The sequence below is a fragment of the Cetorhinus maximus genome, chromosome 17, assembly GCF_964194155.1.
Source record: "Cetorhinus maximus chromosome 17, sCetMax3.hap1.1, whole genome shotgun sequence".
Classification (NCBI taxonomy): domain Eukaryota; kingdom Metazoa; phylum Chordata; class Chondrichthyes; order Lamniformes; family Cetorhinidae; genus Cetorhinus; species Cetorhinus maximus.
In genome coordinates, this window is record NC_135895.1 from 305398 (window position 1) to 327948 (window position 22551).

At 44.1% G+C, this 22551-nt stretch overlaps 1 protein-coding gene across 1 annotated transcript in view; it reads right to left on the reverse strand.

Moving 5' to 3' along the window:
* Positions 1–3506: 3506 nt before the first annotated feature.
* Positions 3507–22551, reverse strand: part of LOC144692132 (mitochondrial adenyl nucleotide antiporter SLC25A24-A-like) — a 96296-nt gene continuing 77251 nt past the window's right edge. Inside the window, exons 9-10 of the mRNA XM_078560630.1 lie at positions 6118–6268; positions 3507–4864 (exon numbers count right to left, since the gene is read on the reverse strand). Coding sequence (XP_078416756.1) covers positions 4680–4864; positions 6118–6268 — 336 coding nt within the window. The 3' untranslated portion in view covers positions 3507–4679. The remainder of the gene's footprint in view (positions 4865–6117; positions 6269–22551) is intronic.

The following is a 22551-nucleotide window of genomic DNA, read 5'->3' on the forward strand; positions in this document are numbered from 1 at the left end:
CAGTCCTGTGATTTGCACATCCTGCACTATGTGGGAAATCCTAGATGCTCCGGGTGGTCTGGGTGACCATGTGCGCAGGAGGTGCCTCTGACTGAAGCAACTCGAGCTCCAGGGTTTGGAGTTGAGCGACAGTTGGGGGCACCACGGTGCATTCACGAGGCTGAGAGGTTTGCGGATAGCACGTTTCAGGATGTGGTCACCCCGCAGCTTAAGGAAGTGAAAGCAGAGAGGGAATGGGTGACCGCCAGACAGGAGAAGGGGACCAGGCAGGTAGTGAGGGAATCCCCTGAGTGCATCTCACTCGCAAACCATTCTTTGGCCTTGGAAAACAGTGAGTGTGACGGTTCCTCTGTGGAGGCCAATCAGAGCCAAGGCCATGGCACTGTGGGTGGTCCAGCTGCTCAGTGGGGAGGAAGAAGTGTGGAAGGGCAATAGTGGTAGGGGAATTAGTGAGGGGAATAGACAGGTGCTTCTGTGCTGCAGACGCGACTCCTGGATGGTTTGTTGCCTCCTGGGTGCCAGGGTCAAGGGTGTCACAGAACGGCTGCAGGACATTCTGAAGGGGGAGGGTGAACAGTCAGAGGTTGTGGTCCACATTGGGACCAATGACATAGGGAGAGAGAGAAATGAGGTCCTGCAAGCAGACTTTACAGAGTTAGACAGGAAATTGAAAAGCAGGGCTTCAAAGGTAGTAATCTCCGGATTACTCACGGTGCCAAGCAGTAGTGAGTATAGGAACAGAAGGATAGAGCAGATGAATGAGTGGCTGGAGAGATGGTGCAGGAGGGAGGGCTTTAGATTCCTGGGGCATTGGGACCATTTCTGGGGAGGTGGAACCTGTACAAGTTGGACGGGTTAGATCTGAACAGGAACAGGACCAATATCCTTGCGGGGAGGTTTGCTAATGCTGTTGGGGTGGATTTAAACTAAATTGGCAGGTGGATAGGATCCTGTAAAGTAGTTCAGAGGGGAGAGAAGCTGAGATGGAATTAGAAGTTAAAATGCTAGTGAGTGAGTCTGGAAGGCAGAGGAAACATCGGCTAGATAGGAAAGTGAAAAAGGCAAAAAACTGCGGATGCTGGAAATCCAAAACAAAAACAAAAATACCTGGAAAAACTCAGCAGGTCTGACAGTATCTGCAGAGAGGAACACAGTTAACATTTCGAGTCCTTCTGACTCTTCAACAGAACTGTTGAAGAGTCGTACGGACTCGCAACTTTAGCTGTGTTCCTCTCCGCAGATACTGTCAGACCTGCTGAGTTTTTCCAGGTATTTTTGTTTCTGTTTAAGAAAGAAATGAGTTTAGCAAGGCTAAATGGAACATTTTTTAATGCAAGGAGCCTGATGAATAAGACAGACGAGCTGATAGATAGATAGATAGACAGTGGGTGTATGATAGTGTAGCTAAGACTGAGACTTAGCTAAAAGGGCAGGATTGGCAGCTCAACATTGCTGGTTATAGGGTATTGAGACGAGGTAGAGAGGGAGATAGAAGATGAGGGGGGGTCTCAATATTGATCAAGAAATCAATTATAGCAGTGAGGAGGGATGATATCTTAGAAGGATCATCAAATGAGGACATGTGGGTAGATGTAAAAATCACAAAAAGGAGAGAACACGCTGTTGGGTGTGTGCTATAGGCCCCCAAACAGTCAGGGAGAGATAGAGAGTCAAATATATAATCAAATTTCAGAGTGTAAGAATAATAAGGCAGTAATTGTTGGGGATTTTAACTACCCAAAAATTAACTGGGATAGTTTTAGTGTGCAAGGCAGGGAGGGAGAAAAATTCTTAAGTTGCATCCAGGAGAATATTTTAGCCAGTACGTAGAAACTGTGTCAGAGCAGTGGGAGGCAGACATGATGTGGTCTACATAGACTTTTGCAAGGCTTTTGCTCAGGTCCCTCATGGCAGACTGGTCAAGAAAGTAAGAGCACATGGGATCTAAGGCAAAGTGACATGTTGGATCCAAAATTGGCTGAGAGGCAGGAAGCAGAGGGTGATGGTAGAGGGATGTTTCTGTGACTGGAAGTCTGTTTCCAGTGGGGTTCCACAGGGCTCGGTGCTGGGGCCCTTGCTGTTTGTGGTGTACATAAATGATTTGGATTTAAATGTAGGGGGTATGATCAAGAAGTTCACAGATGACATGAAAATTGTTAGGGTGGTAAATAGTGAGGAGGATAGCTGTAAACTGCAGGAGGATATCAATGGACTGGTCAGGTGGGCAGAGCAGTGGCAAATGGAATTCAACCCGGAAAAGTGTGAGGTAATGCACTTGGGGAGGGCTAACAAGGCAAGAGATTACACTATGAATGGTAGGACCCTGGAAAGTATTGAGGATCAGAGGGACCTTGGTGTGCATATCCACAGATCCCTGAGGGTAGCAGGGCAGGTAGATAAGGCGGTTAAGAAGGCATATGGGATACTTGCCTTTATTAACCGAGGCATAGAATACAAGAGCAGGGAGGTTATGCTGGAACTATATAAAATGCTGGTTAGGCCACAACTGGAGTACTGTGTGCAGTTCTGGTCACAACATTATAGGAAGGATGTGATTGCACTGGAGAGGGTGCAGAGGAGATTTACCAGGATGCTGCCTGGGCTGGAGGGTCTGAGCTATGAGGAAAGATTGGATAGGCTGGGGTTGATTTCCTTGGAGCAGCGAAGGTTGAGAGGGGACCTGATGGGGGTGTATAAGATTATGAGGGGCATAGATAGGGTGGATAGGAAGGCACTTTTTCCATTAGTAGAGGGGTCAAAACCAGGGGGCATAAATTTGAGGTAAGAGGTAGAAGGCTAAGAGGGGAGTTGAGAAATTTTTTCACCCAGAGGGTGGTGGGAGTCTGGAACTCACTGCCTGAAAGGGTGGTTGAGTCAGAAACTCTCGTAACATTTAAGAAGTATTTAGATATTCACTTGCGTTGCCGTAGCCTCCAGGGCTATTGGCCAAGTGCTGGAAAATAGGATTAGTGTAGTCAGATCTTGGTTGACCGGTGTAGACACGATGGGCCGAATGGCCTCCTGTGCTGTTGTGGTGGCCTAGGCAACTGTAGGGAACCCATTTAGTGCTAAAAGGGTTAATGGGGAAATTGAATTGTATGCCTAGGCCTGAGAGAAAAATACTGCAACCTTGAGAACAATACCATCTTGTCTGACCACAGTTGTAGGATGAGCCCTGAGACATTCCATTTTGTTCTTTCTCAGGCCGAATGTAATCAGGGTTGTGATAACATCTGTTGTGCTGGGAACGAAAATTTATTACTATACGGATTGGTCAGTTAACTTATGCAAATAAGTGGATAGGTTTGCGCAAAATTTACTGATTAGCTGTAAAAAAGATTTTCACAGGTCTGCGTGTATTCTACTACGAGACTGTACAATAGCTCTTGTTGTGTTATCTCCCTTGTGCACAAGTAATAAATGGGGTTTCTAAATGATGCCTTGGTGTGATTTATCTCCGACACTGTAAACGTCTATGAGACATATTAAGACATTTCCACAAAATGTTACAAATGAATCAATTTATTGATGAAAAATAATCCATGCAACACGTAAAATAAAAGTACAAAAGTACAGGAAGGGAAACCAACTCAATTCAAAGCTGCTCACTACACATGATCACTTAAAAATAATCAGACTCAAAACTTTCCTCAAATTAGACCCATTATTTTTTTAAGACACACTATAGTAGGAGTCATGTTCAAAGCACAACAGAGTGTGGAAAATGATCTCAGGGATACTTCTGTTCAATGTCACTGGTTCAAATTACTTCAAGTAATTTGACCCATTGGAGAGGCACAGGACATTGAGAGGTAGTACAGCCAATGTGAACGATTAGGATTTGGAGTTTGTTTGCCAGAAGAAAAGGACAATTCTAACTTGCAGAACAAAGCAAAGCTGAAAAGTAATGCACTTTATTCACTGAGACTGAATGATTTGGTAACTATTCCATCAGATTGCATGAACATTTGTACTGCTCAAGGAAGGTAAAAAATGTGCAGAGTTCTCAAAATGTTGGTTCTTTATCCAACACCTGATTAGATGATTCTACTCTTGAGGCAGACCCAAAAGCACAGCCAAATTAATTGTGAGCTTGTGCGCAAATTGGAGCAATTCAGCAGAGTCCTATCTTAGAATGCACATTTAAACAGCACTGAGGTCATGCCCAAGGTCACTTTGAGGTCAAGGCCCTAAGTCTGGCTCATTGTGAGGCAGTGGCCGAATCTGAGGGTCACTGAGACTGAAGTGGAAGTTCTGCTCTAAACTTTGGGATTCAGGGATTTGTGTAACCAGTTTCAAGAATCGGGTCCTGCAATCCCCAACCTTTTAGTTAGCCTTGGAATCAAGAATACAGGGACTGGAGACCATTCAAGCTTTCTCGAACAATCAATGAGATCATGGCTAATTTATATTCTAACTCCATTTATCTGCTTAGGCTCCAAATCCCTTGGTTATCAAAAATTTATTAATCACAGATTTAAAATCATTAATTCAGCCCTGCCTCTATTTCTTTTTGTGGGAGAGAGTTTCAAACTTCTAACATCCTTTTGTGTGAAGAAATGTTTCCTAACTTCTCTCCTCAATGGGGTCTGAGCCTGTGGCCTGGGTCTGAAGCTGTGGATGGAATTTGCTGTTGACGTGAAATCTGGTTCCCTGAGTGGATTGGCCTGTGGCCAATTTTAGCTGGACTGGATCCCCAGAGCCGTCTTCATGTGTTCATACACCACGTAGCTGATGCTTACAGCAGGGATAACCTTCATGAAGTTGGGGGCCAGACCCCTGTAGAGGCCAAACAGCCCCTCTTTAGCCACAATCTTTCGGAACAGACCCATCATGTTGAGCTGTTGCGACTGCTCTAGCGAAGCTGCAAGGAAATCAGTTTCTCTGTTAATGTTGCAATTAAATGAAGCAAACAGTCAACCTCAGGTTCTGAAATTATATATGCCAGGCCTGTGATGTGTACACAATTGCCCATCCCTAGTTGCCCTGAGAAGGTGCTGGTGAAGCTGCTGCTTTCTTAACCGCTGGTAGTGGCTTTGGGTTTTGCTAAAGCATGTCAGAGAGCAGTTATTCCCCTATTGACCATTGGTGTGGGACTGGAGTCACATATAGACCCAACCTGGGTAAGGATGACACGATCCATTCCCTAAAGCATACCAGTGAGTTTTTACGACAATCCGATTGTTTCTTTTACCGATACAAGATTTTTATTTTCAGTGTATTTTTTAATTTCATGCTGTCTCGCTTAGTAAGCCAGTAACATGTACACCATCAAATTTCAGTTTTAAAAATTCATTCATGGGATGTGGGCATCGCTGGCTAGACCGGCATTTATTGCCCATCTCTAATCAGAGGGTGTCGAAGGGTGAGCCACGTTGCTGGTGCCGCACATACCTTGCTGTGGGTCTGGAGTCACATGTAGGCCAGGCCAGACCCAGCAGATTTCCTTCCCTAAAAGACATTAGTGAACCAGATGGGTTTTTACGACAATCGGCAATGGTTTCACGGTCGTCATCATCAGACTTTGAATTACAGATTTTTATGGAATTCAAATTCCACCATCTGCCAGGGTGGGGTTCAAATCCAGGTCTCCAGAGCATTACCTGAACTCTGGAATAGTTAGTGACAATACCACTATGCCACTGCCTCCCCCATATAGTGTCGTATATGGTGAGTAATTGTCCTGAGAGTGATATTCAGGCTAACTGAAGCAGGAACAGGTACAGACAGCAGTAATGTTTAGGAGTCTTGGCTGGACAAGGGGCAGTGTTAATTCAACAGAAAAATAGTCCTCCTGTCTCATGTTGGACTGGGATATAGTGACTGGTAGCTGGTACTGAGTGAAATAAATTAAACACCAGTCTAAATTCTGTAAAAGCAAAATACTGTGGATGCTGGAAATCTGAAACAAAAACAGCAAATGCTGGAAAAGCTCAGCAGGTCTAACAGGGTCTGAAGAAGAGTCATACGGACTCGAAACGTTAACTCTGTCTTTCTCTCCACAGAAGCTGTCAGAGCTGCTGAGTTTTTCCAGCATTTTTTGTTTTTGCTACATTCTGTAAGCTTTAATTGAAGGCAAAGACAGGAATAAGAGAGACTTGACAATCAGCACCTTACCCTGCGCTTGCATCCGTGTCCTGACTAGAGCTAGTGGGTAGCTGGCTAGCTGTCCACAGGTACTAGATATGGTGCCACAGGCTAACAGGACCAACACTCCTGGGTCAGCAGATTCCTTGGCATATTTAGTTAACCAGGTTTTCTTCAATGTCTGAAAGGGAAGGAGAAATGTCAGGGTAGTGAGCACAGATGACAAACTCCAGGCAAGAAAGCACTCCTTTACACAATGCCCAGCACAGAAACAGGCCATTCAGCCCAACTAGTCCATGCTGATGTTCCTGCTCCACACATGCCTCCTTCCATCCCTCTTCACCTCACCCTATCAACATGTCCAATTTTCTCCCTCGTGCTCATCCCAGCTTCCTCTATCCCCCCATTGACCTCAACCATTCCCAGTTGTAGCAAGTTCCTCATTCTTAACATTTTCTGTCCCAGATTATCATTTCTAAAAGCTTTCTCATCACTGAAGTTAAACAGATCTAGCAACTCAAAACTGGGCAGCCACAAGGTGGTGTGGGCCATCAGCAGCAGAATTGTATTCAACCACAATCTGTATGGCCCAGCATATCCCCCACTCTACCATTACCGCCAAGCCAGGGGATCAACTCTGAGTCAATGAAGAGTGCAGGGGGGCATGCCAGGAGCAACACTAGGCATACCTAAAAATGAGGTATCAACCTGGTGAAGCTACAACACAGGACTACTTGTGTGTCAAACAGCATAAGCAGCAAGTGATAGACAGAGCTAAACGATTCCACAACCAATGGATTGGATCTAAGCTCTGCAGTTTTTCCACATCCAGTTGTGAATGGTGGTGGACAAAAAAACAACTCACTGGAGGAGGAGGCTCCACAAATATCCCCATCCTCAACGACGGGGGAGACCAGCAGATCAGTACAAAAGATAAGACTGAAGCACTTGCAATCACCTTCAGTCAGAAGTGCCGGGTGGATGATCCATCTTGGCCTTTCTCGGAGGTCCCCAGCATCACAGATGCCAGTCTTCAGCCAATTCAATTCATTCCACGTGATATCAAGAAATGGCTGAAGGCACTGGATACTGCAAAGGCTATGGGCCCTGACAATATTTTGGCAATAGTACTGAAGACTTGTGCTCCAGAACTTGCTGCGCCCCTAGCCAAGCTGTTCCAGTACAGCTACAACACTGGCATCTACCCGGCTATATGGAAAATTGCCCAGGTATGTCCTGTACACAAAAAGCAGGACAAATCCAACCCAGCCAATTACTGCCCCATCAGTCTACTCTCCATCATCAGTAAAGTAATGGAAGGTGACACTGACAGTGTTATCAAGCGGCACTTGCTTAGCAATAACCTGCTCACTGACGCCCAGTTTGGATTCCACCAGGGCCACTCAGCTCCTGACCTCATTACAGCCTTGGTTCAAACGTGGAAAAAGAGCTGAACTCCTGAGGTGAGGTGAGAGTGACTGTCCTTAACATCAAGGCAGCATTTGACCGAGTGTGGCATCAAGGAGCCCTAGCAAAACTGGAGTCAATGGGAATTAGAGGGAAACCTCTCTGCTGGCTGGAGTCATATCTAGCACAAAGGAAGATGGTTGTGGTTGTTGGAGGTCAGTCATCTCAGCTCCAGGATATCAATGCAGGAGTTCCTCAGGGTAGTATCTTAGGCCCAACCATCTTCAGCTGCTTCACCAATGACCTTCCTTCCATCATAAGGTTAGAAGTGGGGATGTTCGCTGATGATTGCACAATATTCAGCACCATTCGCAACTCCTCAGATACTGAAGCAGTTCATGACCAAATGCAGCAAGACCTGGACAATATCCAGGCTTGGGCTGACAAGTAGCAAGTAACATTCGTGCCACACAAGTGCCAGGCAACAACCATCTCCAACAAGAGAGAATCCAACCATCACCCCTTGATGTTCAATGGCATTACCATCACTGAATCCCCCACTATCAACATCCTGGGGGGGTTACCATTGATCAGAAACTGAACTGGACTAGCCACATAAATACTGTGGCTACAAGAACAGGTCAGAGGCTGGGTATCCTGCGGTGAGTAACTCACCTCCTGACTCCCCAAAGCCTGTCCATCATCTACAGGGAAGAAGTCAGGAGTGTGATGGAATACTGTCCACTTGCCTGGATGAGTGCAGCTCCCACAACACTCAAGGAGCTTGACACCATTCAGGACAAAGCAGCCCACTTGATTGGCACCACATCCTCAAACATTCACTCACTCCACCACTGACGCACAGTAGCAGCAGCGTGTACCATCTACAAGATGCACTGCAGGAACTCACCAAGGCTCCTTCGACAGCACCTCCCAAACCCACGACCACTACCATCTAGAAGGACAAGGACAGCAGATGGATGGGAACACCATCACCTGGAAGTTCCCCTCCAAGTCACTCACCATCCTGACTTGGAAATATATCGCCGTTCCTTCACTGTCGCTGGGTCAAAATCCTGGAACTCCCTCCCTAACAGCACTGTGGCTGTACGTACAGCGGTTGGACTGCAGCGGTTCAAGAAGGCAGCTCACCACCACCTTCTCAAGGGCAACTAGGGATGGGCAATAAATGCTGGCCCAGCCAGCGAAGCCCACATCCTATCAATCAATAAAAAAAAATTCAAAGCTATTTTTGAGTTCCAACCCATGTAATTTGCTTTACAGCAAATCCTGTTCCTACGCCCAGTCCCCCCACGGACCTGCTTCATTAAGGCTTCACGGATCCCACCGAAATTCAAGAATCTTTGATCCCCCAAGAGACCCCACATTATTACGAGCCCTGACAAGCCCCCAGATTGTTAGGATCTCAGCTGTTGTCAGATCAAGTCAAATCCTAGAATGAATCATGGCTAGATAGATCCTAACTTTTATTTTTTTAGAAAGCATGGAAGCCGTTACTGAACACATTCACATGAGTCTACTCGTGTTCTTTTAACACAAAGAATAAAATGTTTATTAAACAAGAAAAATGAATCTATTATACTAGACAAAAAGGGTTGGAGAGAGTTCAATACAAACACCAGAAAACGAATCAAATCACACTACTCCTGCACCCCAACTATACCTTTACAGATTCATACAAATTTGCAGGCAACACAATTTACGATATCTACCTTATATTCTAATATTCAGGGTAAGTATGTGGTACATGTGAACTAATAGGCGAACTGTGGTCAGACACATCACACCCCAAAATGATTGACAGATGCCACCAAAGCAGATTCCATGGATTTCTCATCAACCCACCCAAATGCTTGTTACACTGTGAACCAACTGGTCTCATTGAAACTCTGTCTTTCTTATGAGGGTCTCCACTCTGCATTCTCAAAGAACTCGTCTTGGAATTGTATCCCAAAAGTTACTTCCATTCGACATCTTCAACAAGGATCCACCTCCAGGGTTTTAATTTCTCCTTCCGATGCTCCTTTCCCCTGGATCTCCATGTACACTCAAGCTTCACTATCCAAGCACGCCTTCAGATCTTTGACCATGCCAAGCAGAATACCATTGTTCCAAAGGGCCACTGTAAGGAGTCACTTTGGCTGCCTCCTCAGATCTTCTGGCTTCTCCCACGCCCTTCTTTGCTTCAAATATGTTCACCGTAGCTCTGTCTTTAATTTGGAGCCTATTTCTCTGCTCCTTACTTTTAACCTTACTTAACAGGACCTGTTTCCTGGGGATTTGTCACAAAGTAAAGTAAAAGTAAAGTAAGTTCCTTCCAGCCTAGGCAGGGATAAACAAGATCTACTGGAGAGCAGCTGATAAGTTAATTAGTTAACTAGTCCAATCTAGTTCACAGAATTTTAATGGCACAGGAGGCCATTCGGCCCATCATGTCTGCAATGGACCTCTAAATGAGCATTGTGACTTAGTGCCATTGCCCTGCCTTTTCCCTGTACCCCTGCAAATAGTCATCTGATGTCCTCTTGAATGCCTCGATTGAACCTGCCTCCACCACACTTCCAGGCCGTGCATTCCAGACCTGAACCACTTGCTGTGTGAAAAAGTTTTTTCTTATGTCACATTTGCTTCTTTTGCAAATCACTTTAAATCTGTGCCCTCTCGTTCTTGATCCTTTTACAAGTGGGAACAGCTTCTCCCTATCTACTCTGTCCAGCCCCCTCATGATTTTGAACATCTCTATCAAATCTCCTCTTAGCCTTCTTCTCCCCAAGGAGAGCAATCCCAACTTCTCCAATTTATCTTAGTAACTCTTCCCTGGAACCATTCTTTTAAACCTCTTCTGCACTCTCTCCAATGTGTACACAGTCTTCCTATAATGTGGCACCCAGAACAGTACACAATATTCCAGCTGAGGTGTACAAGTGTCTTATATAAATTCATGCTCTTGTACTCTATGCCCCTAGTAATAAAGTCCAGGATACTATATGCTTTACTAACTGCTCTCTCCACCTGTCCTGCCACCTTCAATGATGTACATATTCACCCAGGTCTTTCTGCTCCTTCAAAATTTTACTTTCTGTCCATGTTCTTCCTACCAAAATCCATCACCTCCACACTTCTCCGCATTGAACTTCATCTGCTGCCTATCTGCCCACTCCACCAATGCGTCAATGTCCTTTTGAAGTTCTACACTGTCCTCCTCTCTGTTTACAACTCTCCCAAGCATCGTATCATCCACAAACTTTGAAATTGTCCCCTGCACACCAGTATCTAGATCATTAATATATATCAGGAATAGCAAGGGTCCCAATACCAACCCCTTGGGAACTTTGCTAGAGGCTGGGAATCGTGCAACGAGTAACATACTTCCTGAATCCCCAAAGCCTGTCCACCATCTATAAGGCACAAGTCAGGAGTATGATGGAATACTCCCCACTTGCCTGGATGAGTGCAGCTCCCACAACACTCAAGAAGCTTGACACGGTCCAGGACAAAACAGCCCATTTGATTGGCACAAACATTCACTCCCTCCACCTCCGACGCACAGTAGCAGCAGTGTGTGTACCATCTACAAGATACGCTGCAGGAATTCATCAAGGCTCCAGAGACAGCACCTTCCAAACCCACGACCACTACCATCTAGAAGGACAAGGGCAGCAGATGGAGGGGAACTTCAGCTGATGGTGTTCCCATCTAAGTCACTCACCATCCTGACTTGGAAATATATCACTGTTCTTTCACTGTCACTGGGTCAAAATCCTGGAACAGCACTGTGGGTGTACCTACACCACATGGACTGCAGCGGTTCAAGAAGGCAGCTCACCACCACCTTCTCAAGGGCAATTAGGGATGGGCAATAAATGTTGGCCCAGCCAGAGAAGCCCACATCCCGTGAATGAATAAAAAAACCTTCCTCCAGCCCGAAAAATATCCATTGACCATTACCCTGTACTTCTTGTTTTCCAGCCAATTTTGTATCTTTTGTAACTTTTCTCGCAAGTCTGTTGTGTGGTACTGAGTCAAATACCTTTCCAAAGTCCATGTACACTACATCAACAGCATTACCCTCATCAACCTTTTCTGTTACCTCTTCAAAAAAACTCCAGCAAGTTAGTTAAACACGATTTCCCCTTTAGAAATCCATTTGGCTCTTCCTTATCACCCCATATTTTTCCATGTGATAACTAATTCTATCCTGAATAATTGTTTCTAGAATCTTGCCCACCAATGAAGTTAAACTGACTGGTCTGTAATTGCTGGGTTTATCCTTACAACCTTTTTTGAACAAGGGTGTAATGTTTGCAATTCTCCAGTCCTCTGACACCACCCCTGAGTCTAGGGAAGACTGAAAAATTATGGCCAGTGCCCCTGCAATTTCTACTGTCACTTCCTTCAATATCCTTGGATTCATTTTGTCCTGTCCCCTTGCCTTGTCAACATTAATTACTGATAGTCTATTTAACATGTCTATTCAAGGCAAGTTTCCTTGTCTGTCACCATGGCTTGGGTAGCATCTACGTCAAAAGCAGGACCTCAAAATCAGAAAACTCAGGGTTGCTCCCAGTCCCATGTGATAGCGAGTATAGGAATAGGAGGATTGAGCGATTGAACATGTGGCTGGAGAACTGTTGTAGGAGGGAGAGCACCAGATCTCTGAGGCCCTGGGACCGGTTCTGGGGCAGGTGGGATCTGTACAAGATGGATGGGTTACACCTTAGCAGGACCGAGACTAACATCCTTGCAGGGAGATTCGCTAGTGCTGTTGGGGAGGGTTTAAACTAGATTGGCAGGGTGGGAACCTGAGAGGGAGCTCAGGTTCAAGAGAAGCAAAACTGGTAACAGGAAGTAGAAAAGTAGTAAACAAAATTAGAAGACAGGTGAAGCAGAGGGACACTTCGAATAGGATCAGAATGCAGAATAATGTTGAAAAGGCAGAATTAAAGGCACTATCTGCACACAGCACATACACACAGCATTCGCAACTAGGTTGATAACTTGAAAGCATAAATTGAGGTAAATGGGTATGATTTAATTGCCATTGCAGAGACGTGGCTACAGGTGACCAAGACTGGGAACTGAATATCCAAGGATATTCATCATTTAGATAGGGTAGCCAAAAAGGAAAAGTGGGGTAGCACTGTTAAGGGATAAGATCAGTACATTAGGAAGAGAGGATCTTAAACTGAATGATCAAGATGTAGAATCAGTTTGGGTGGAGCTAAGAAACATCAAGGGGCAGCAAACATTGGTGGGCATTGTTAATAGGCCACCATACAGTAGCGGTAATGTTGGGTATGGTATAAATCAGGGAATTAGAGATGTATGTTACGTGAGCAACCCAGTAATAATGGGCAACTTCAGTTCACATATACGGTAGGATTTTCTGCACCCGCCCACAACCGCGATCTTCTGGTCCCGCTGCAAGTCAATGGACTTCTGGCTGGGGTGCTGCCTGGCCCACGGCGGGTCCCACCCATGACGGGGCCGGAAAGTCCCGGCCCTAGACTGGGTAAACCAAATCAGCACTAATGCTGTGGAGGATGATTTCTTGGAGTGTGTCCCAGATGGGTTTCTGGCACAGCATGTTGAAGAACCAACCAGGGATTGGGCTATTTTAGGTTTAGATTTATGCAATCAGAAAGGGCTAATTAATAACCTTATTGTGAAGGAGCCTTTGGGTAATAATGACCATAATATAGAATTTCACATTAAGTTTGAATATGATATAGTTCATTCTGAAACTAGGGTCTTAAATCTGATCAAGGGAAACTATGAAGGTCTGAAGAGCAAGTTGGCTATGGTGGATTGGGAAAATGCACTAAAGGATTTGATGGTGGACCAGGCAAAGGCTTGTATTTAAAGAAGTATTACATGGTCTACAACAGATATACATTTCTCTAAGACATGAATACCCAATGGGAAAGATGAATCAATTGTGGCTAACAAATGAAGTTAAAGATTGTATTAGATCAAAAGAAGTGGCTTATAAGGATGTTAGAAAAAGTGGTGAGCCTGAGCAATTTAGAAGCCAGCAAAAGACGATGAAGAAACTGATAATGAAAGGGAAAAGAGAGAATGAATGCAAGGTAGCAACAAACATAAATGTGGACTGTAAAAGCTTTTTTAAGTATGTGAAAAGAAAAATATTGTCTAGGACAAATGTGGGCCCATTACAGATGGAAACAGGAGAATTTATAGCAGAGAACAGGGAAATGGCGGAGGAACTAAACAATTACATTGTGTCTGTCTTCACGGAGGAAGATACAGAAAATCTCAGAGAAATACTAGGCAACCAAAGGACTGTGAAGCTGAAGCACTGAAAAAAATTATTAGTAATGAGGCAGTACTTGAAAAGTTAACTGGATCGAAGGTTGATAAATCCCCTGGACCTGATGAGGTACATTCCAGAGTGTTGAAGGTGGCTGCTATAGAAATAGTGGATACATTGGTGGTTATCTTTCAAAACTCTATGGGAAGAATCTTGCCCTTGGACGGCGGGCGGGCCCCACCAGCTTGGCGGTGGATGGGCAGCTGACCCCCGCCACTGAAACGGGCCTGCCGCCATTTTAAGTGGGCGGGCCTTAATTGGCCCGCCCAGTGGCATCTCCGACGAGAGCGCTATGTGCTTCCTGTGCGGGGGTGGGGGAGGGGGAGAGGGATTCCCCATCTGTCAAATTGCGCACTGCTCCCTGAGGCAAAGTGCTGCCTCAGGGAGAATACTGACAGTGGTAAAAACTTTAAAAATAGAAACATTAAAAAATTATTAACATATCCCCCTCATGTGACAATGTTACATGAGATGGGACATGTTAATAAAGAACACATAAACTTTATTATTTTTGTACAAAACGGACATGAAACTTCATCCTGCCGGTGGATGAAGTTTCATGAATAATCAGAAGCCCGCTGGGGCTCCTGGCCTGTCCGCCAGCCTTAAGGTTGGCCGGGCAGGTCTTTAAGTACTTTAACTAGCCTGTCAATGGCCTCAGTTGGCCATTGACAGGTCGGCGGGCGCACAGCTGATTTTGCTGTCCGCCCGCCTTCCTAAAAAGTCAAAGGGACCAGGATGACGTCGGGGATTCCTCCCGACATCATTTTCCCCTCAGCGACCGGACCCTGCCCCCAAATCGCCGAGGGGAAAATCCTGGCCTATAGATTCTGGAAAGGTTCATGCGGACTGGAAAGTAACAAATGTAGCCCCATTATTTAAGAAGGGTGGGAGAGAAAGAATGGAGAATTACAGACCTGTTAGTTTGACGTCAGTAGCAGGGAAAATGTTAGGATCTATTCTAAAGGATGTGATAACTGGCACTTAGAAAGTAATGGTAAGACTGGGCACAGTCAACAGGGATTCATGAAAGAGAAATCAAGTTTGACAAACCTGTTGGAGTTTTTTGAGGATGTTACTTGTCGCATAGATAAAGAAGAACCAGTGGATATGGTGTGTGAATTTTCAGAAGGCTTTTGATGAGATCCCACACAGGTTAGTAAACAAAATTAGAGATTGGGGTAATATACTAGTATAGACTGAGATCTGGTAAATAGACAGAAAGCAGAGATTAGGAATAAATGGGCCAGGAAACTGAATGCAGACTTCACGTTTGGCGAGTAGGGGAGTTTAGAGCGTTAATTTTGTTCTTAAATTTCGCTCTTAAAATCAGCGTTTGTTTCCTTTTTCTATCTGTCTCACCCTGTAGGAATTGGTTCTTGCTCTACCACAGGGAAAGCAGCTAGTTGTTTGGTGAGTATCTGGTAAGTGGGTAAATTCTATTCTATCCCTAAGGTTTAAAATAATACCCAAATTGGTGGTAACATTAATAAAATATAGAAAAGTGCAACATAAATAAGTGATTAATATAATTAAGTTATTATGTAAAACACATTAACGTTGGCAGGGTAGGTGGTGTGTCAAGGCTGCAGCATGTGGGTGATTGAGGAGCTTCGGCTCAGAGTCATCGAGCTGGAGGCTGAGCTGCAGACACTGTGACACATCAGGGAGGGGGCAAGTTACCTGGATGCTTTATACCAGGAGGCAGTCACACCACTTAGGATAGGGTCGTCTGATTTGGTCAGTGGCCAGGGACAGGAGGGTGTGACTGCGAGTGAGGCAGGTAAGAGGACCCAGAGGGCAGGAGTGCAGGAGTGTGAGCCTCTGCAATTGTCCAACAGGTTTGAGGCTCTTTCACCTTGTCTGGATGAGAGTGGGGGCTGCAGGGTGGATGAGCAAACTGACCATGGCCCCGTGGTACAGGAAAACATTCAAGTGGGGGGAGCAAAAAGGAATGTAGAGGACAGTATAGTGAGGGAGACCGACACTGTTCTCTGCAGCAAAGAGTGAGAGTCCAGATGGCTGTGTTGCCTGCCTGGTGCCAGGGTTCGCTACATTTGCTCAGGACTAGACAGGAACTTACAGTGGGACGGGGAGGATCTGGCTGCCTTGGTCCATGGAAGGTACCAATGAGATAGGTATAACTAGGAAAGAGGTTCTGCATAGAGAATGTGAGGAACTAGGCACTAAATTGAAAAGCAGAATCTCAAAGGTTATACTCTCTGGATCATTACCTGATCCGTGTGAAAATTGGCATAGGGTACATAAAACGAAAGAGATGAATGTGTGGCTCAAAGACAAGGGATCAAATGTGGAAAGTGTGGTATATCAAAGAGTAGAGACAAGGTAAGAGAGGAAAATAGTAACATGGGAAATGATGGTCAGAAAGGCAGGAAGGGACAGATAGAAAAAACCTAAAAATGTACAAAGAATCAAGACTTGTCACAAAGACAACAAAAGTACTAAATTAAGGGCTCTGTATCTCAATGCACGTAGCATTCATAACAAAGTAAATAAATTGATAGCGCATGTTGAAGTAAATAAATATGGGGCTGAATTTTCTGTTTGTCGGGTGGGCGGGGCTGACCCAATCGCGGGCGGGTGCAGAGCTGATCGCCGCTAGCAATCGGGGCCGCACCGCCATTTTACGTGGACGGGCCAATTAAGCCCCGCCCAGCGTGAAATCTGCCGGGAAGCGCTATGCGCTCCCTGTGCGGGCGGGGGGAGAGATCCCTAAAATTGAGAGTGCGCTCTTTCGCACATGCGCACGAAAGAGCACATTCATCTCCCTGAGGCTAAGTGCAGCCTCAGGGAGATCACCTCGACTTTTAAAATAAAGAAAAGAAAAATCCCTTACATGTCCCCTCATGTGACAATATCACATGAGATGGGACATGTTCATAATTTCCATAACAACTTTATTACAATTTTTAAAACCCTACATGAAACCTCATCCCGCCGCTGGATGAGGTTTCATGTTTTCTCTACTTGCTGCCAGAACTCCTGGCCGACCCACCAACTTTAAGGTTGGGTGGGCAGGTCCTTTAATTGGTTAATTGATCCTGTCAATGGCCTCAGGTGGCCATTGACAGGTCGGCGGGCCCGCAGCTGATTTTGCTGTGCCCCTGCCTTCCTGAAAATTTTAATGGGGCGGGGTGACGCCGGGGGTTCCGCCCGACATCATCCCGCATCATTTTACGTCTCGGCGAGCAGGCCCCGCCCCCCCGCTCGCCGACGGTAAAATTATGCCCATGATCTGATAGACATTATGGAGATGTGGCTACAGGATGACAAAGATTGGGTTCTGAATATCAAGGGGTGTATGATATTCAGGTAAAGGTAGAGGAGTAGCACTGTTAATCAAGGGTGGCATTGGTTAGAGATGACCTTTGTTACAAAAGTATAATAATCTTCATAATGTTTTGCTGGTTTGTTGTAAAGTCGGTTTATGCGTGTGAATGTAGATGGTTTTGTGTGATTTAACTACATTTTAGAGTCAGGTAGGATTCAAACTTGAAATTATCAAAAGAAGCTAGGTGTAGAAATGTACTTGGAATACTAATGAGTAAACATGGGTACTGTCTTAGCATGTAAGGTGTGGAGGGAATTTGCATTTTTAGATAAGTGAAGGGATTATTTCGATTTCAAAGGGATGTTGGTCTGTTTACAACTAGCCAGATAAGCAAGGCTAAGGAGTGCATTTATTTTTCCCAATTACTGACAATATTTGCACCATGAAAGTTTTTATATTATGGAAAAGATACAGTTCCGAAAATATGAAACAATGGAATTTACATATTAAAGAAAGAGAAACATATATAAAGGAGAGTGAAAGGCTATGTTGGGAGCCATGTAAGATCTAACAGTATGAGTGTGTGAAACAGCCTTAAAGGAGCCTCCAGCCATTTGTGCACAAGTCTGCTGTGTCCAGTAGCTAAAGTTGGAAAAAAAACATTTGGAATTCCACTGTCAAGTGGGTATTGTGTTAACTTGCTGCATTTAAAAAAAAAAATCTAATATCTATTTTGGAGTTTGCCTTAAAGTGGGAGTGTAACTGGGAGTCAGGTTAATTAGGAATTTGAGGAGTTGTAATAGTAATAAGTAATTGTAGTCTTATGTATGTGTTTGAAATCTTTTATTTTGTTAATAAATATTTTAATTTAATTTTTAAAATCTCTAAAGGTCTTAGTGGACTCATTACTTCTCAATTCAGTACACATACCATCTCATAATAAATACAAATTGCAAAACTGTTGTGATAGCATGGCCAAGTTTCCTTTGTGGATTTGGTCTGCCTGGCACACATCATCAGCCACATCATAATGCCTTGGTTCAGGAGATCAAGATGTAGAATCGGTTTGGGTGGAGATGAGGAATAGTAGTGAGAAGAAGTCACTAGTGGGAGTAGGCTACAGATCCCCTAACAATGTAGGACATAGTTTACAAGAAGAAATATTGGGTGCTTGTGATAAAGGGATGGCAATAATCATGGGTGACTTTAATCTACATATAAAACTGGAAAAAACAAATTGGCAGTGGTAGCCCGGATGAGGAGTTCATAGAATGCTTTCGAGATAGTTTCTTAGAGCAGCATGTTCTGGAACCAACCAGAGGGCAGGTTATATTAGGCTTTGTATGGTGTAATGTGACAGGATTAATTAATTACCTCAGAGTAAAGGCACCCCGAGGTACCAGCGACCAGAATATGATTGAATTTTCCATCCAGTTTGAAAGGGAGGAGAGTGGGTCTAAGACTAGTATGTTAAACTTAAATAAAGGCAACTATGTGGGCATGAAAACTGAGCTAGCTGAAGTTAACTGGGAAACTAGGCTAGGGGATAGACAAATAGAGAAGCAGTGGCAGACATTTAAGGGGATATTTCAGAGTATTCAGAATAACTATATTCCTACTACAAAGAAAAATTCTAAGGGGAATTCAATCATCCGTGGTTAACTAAAGAATTTAAGGTAAGCATCAAACTTAAGGAAAGAGCATATAACTGTGTAAAGATGAGTGGCAGGACAGATGATTGGTCAGAATATAAAGAATGGCAGAGAATGATTAAAAGGTGAATGAGGGGAAAGAAATTAGAGTATGAGAGGAAGCTAGCTAGAAATGTAAAAATGGATAGCAAGAGTTTCTACAGGTATTTAAACAGGAAAAGAGTAAGTGAAGTGAGTGTTGGTCCTCTGGAGAGTGAGAATGGGGAGTTAATAATTGATAATAAGGAAATGGCGGATGAAATGAACAAATATTTTGTTTCTGTCTTCACTATAGAGGATACGAAAACATACCAGTAATAGCTGTAAACCAGGGAGAGGAAGAGAGAGGGGAACTTGGCAAAATTATAATCATTAGGAAGCGGTACTGAGCAAACTGATGGAGCTGCGGGCTGACAGGTCTCTGGGTCCAAATAGGCTTCAGCCTAGGGTCTTACAAGAGGTAGCTAATGAGGTAGAAGATGTGCTTGTGATAATTTTCCAAATTTCCCTAGATTCTGGAAAGGTTCCATCAGACTGGAAAGTAGCAAATAAAGTCCCTCTATTCAAGAAGGGAGGGAAGCAGAAAACAGGAAACTACAGGCCAGTTAGGCTGATGTCTGTTGTGGGGAAGATGTCAGAGTCGATTATTAAAGAGGTTATAGCTGGGCACTTAGAAAAGCTCAAAGCAATCGGGAAGTGTCCGCATGGTTTTATGAAAGGGAAATCACGTTTAACGTATTTATTAGAGTTCTTTGAAGGAGTAACATGCGCTGTAGATAGAGGAGAACCTGTAGATGTACTGTACTTGGATTTCCAGAAGGCATTTGATAAGGTGCCACATCAAAGGTTATTACGGAAAATAAAAGCTCATGGTGTAGGAGGTAACATATTAGCCTAGACAGAAGATTAGCTGGCTGGCAGAAAGCAGAGAGTATGCATAAAATGGGTCTTTGATTGGCAGGGAGTCCCACAGAGGTCTGTTCTGGGCCTTCAACTTGTCACAATTTTTATCAATGACTTAGATGAGGGGAACAAAAGCGTGGCGGAGCTGAGTGTACTGTTTCGCTGTTTCAGCTGCTGTGTGGCTACAGTCCGGGAAAAAGCAAAAAAGCAACTGTGTCACAGGAAGCTAGTAAGTTGATTGGCCGGTAAGTGTTCAGTCTATGGGACAGTGTGTGAGAAATCAGCTTAGGACAGGTGAATTAAGGTAGATCTATAAATAAAAAGAACTAAAATTTTAAAATAATAAAACAAAATTCAAAAACTTTATAAAATTAAAATCAAACAATAAAGATAAAAAACAAAAATAAAGTGATTTAAACAAACATCTAAAACACATAGCTTGTAGTTAAGAAGCATATAACCTGTAGTTGCCAGTGGTACTAGCATTCAATAAACACAGTAAATTATATCATACATAGGAAGAAAGTAATTAAAGCAAATTAACTAAATAACATAAGTTAGAATGGTGGGACAGGTGTAATGTTGCAGCTGTGAAATGTGGGAGCTTTTGGATGCCAAGGTGATCCATGACAAACACGTCTGCAGGAAGTGGAAGCAGCTTGAGGAATTCTGGATCAGGATTATTGATCTGGAAACCAAAATGCCGACACTGAGTAACATAGTGGAGGGGGAGAAATACCTGGATACTTTGTTCCAGAAGACAGTCACACCTTTTAGAATAGGGTCATCTGTTTTGGTCAGCAGTGAGGGACACTGTGACTGTCAGTGAGGCAGGTAATGGGACTGAGCAGACAGTAGGGAAGAAGCCTCAGGCTTTGCAATTGTCAAACAGGGTTGAGGTGCTCATAACCTGTGTGGATGAAAGAGAGGTCTGAAGGGTGGATGAGCTGGCTGGACATGGCACTGTGGTACAGAAAGACATTCAAGTGGGGGAAGCAAAAAGGAATGTAGTGGTAGTAGAGGATAGTATAGTGAGGGGGATTGACACTGTTCTCTGCAGCAAAGAGCGAGAGTCCAGGTGGCTGTTTTGCCTGCCCGGTGCCAGGGTTCGGGACGTCTGCTCAGGGCTGGAGAGGAAATTGCAGTGGGAGGGGGAGGATCCAGTTGTCATGGTCCATGTAGGTACCAATGACATAGGTAGAACTAGGAAAGTGGTTCTGCAAAATCAGTGTGAGGAGCTAGGTACCAAATTAAGAAGCAGAACCTCAAAGGTAATAATCTCTGGATTATTACCTAAACCACGTGCAAATTTGCAAAGGGCAAATAAGATTAAAGAGACAAATGCGTGGCTCAAAGACTGGTGTGAGAGAAGTGGGTTCCAGTTTGTGGGGCATTGACATCAGTACTGGGGAAAGTGGGAGCTGTACCGATGGGACGGTTTATACCTGAACCATGCTGGGACGAGTGTCCTTGCAAATCGCATAACTAGGGAAGAGAGGGCTTTAAACTGAACAAGAGGGCTGAGGAATCAAGCTTGGGTAGAGGTAGCAATTCAAGGTGTAGAGTCAAGACAGGAGAGCAAAATAGTAATATGAGAAATGAGGATCAGAGAATGGCAGGAAGGGACAGAGAAAAAAAACTTAATACATCAACAGTCAAGACTAGATGTTACATAGGTAACAGAAAGGCAAAACTGAAGGCTCTCTATTTGAATACATGTAGCATTCATAACAAAGTAAATGAATTGATGGCCCACATTGAAGTAAATAAATATGATCTGATCACAATTACAGAGACGTGGCTGCAGGATGACAAAGATTGGTTCCTGAATATTGAGGGGTACATGACATTCAAGAAGAATAGGAAGCTAGGTAAAGGTGAAGGGGTAGAACCACTAATCAAAGAGGGCATTGGTACAATAGTTAGATATGACCTTGGTTCAGGAGATCAGGATGTAGAATCGTTTTGGGTGGTGATGAGGAATAGTAGGGGGAAATAAGTCATTGGTGGGAGCGGTCTACAGGCCCCTTAACAGTAGCCAGTGTAGGACAAAGTATTCAAGAGAAAATATCGTGTGCTTGTGATAAAGGGACGGCAATAATCACGGGTGATCTTAATTTACACATAAACCGAAAATCAGGTTGGCAGCAGTAGCCTGGATGAGGAGTTCTTGGAATGCTTTGGAGATAGTTTCTTGCAGCAGCATGTTCTGGAACCAACCAGAGAGCAGGTTGTATTAAATTTGGTATTGTGTAACGTGACAGGATTAATTAATGACCTCAGAGTAAAGGCACCCCTAGTTAGCAGCAACCACAATATGATTGAATTTTCCATCCAGTTTGAAAGGGAGAAGAGTGAGTCTAAGACTAGTATCTTAAACTTAAATAAGGGCAACTATATGGAGGTGAAAGCTGAACAAGCTGAATTGAACTGGGAAACTAGGAAACTAGGCTCCAGGATAAATCAATGGAGAAGCAGAGACAGACACTTAGTGGGTATTTCAGTGTATTCTGAATATGTATATGCCTACGATAAAGAAAAATTCTAAGGGGAGGACCCACCATCTGTGGTTAACCAGAGATGTTAAGGAAAGCATCAAACTTAAGGAAAAAGCATTTTTAAAAATTCATTCCTGGGATGTAGGCATCGCTGGCTAGGCCACCATTTATTGCCCATCCATAATTGCCCTTGTCCAGAGGGCATTTAAGTCAACCACATTATTGTAGGTCTGGAGTCACATGTAGCCCAGCAGATTCCCTTCCCTAAAGGACATTAGTGAACCAGATGGTTTTTTATAACTATCGGCAATGGTTTCATGG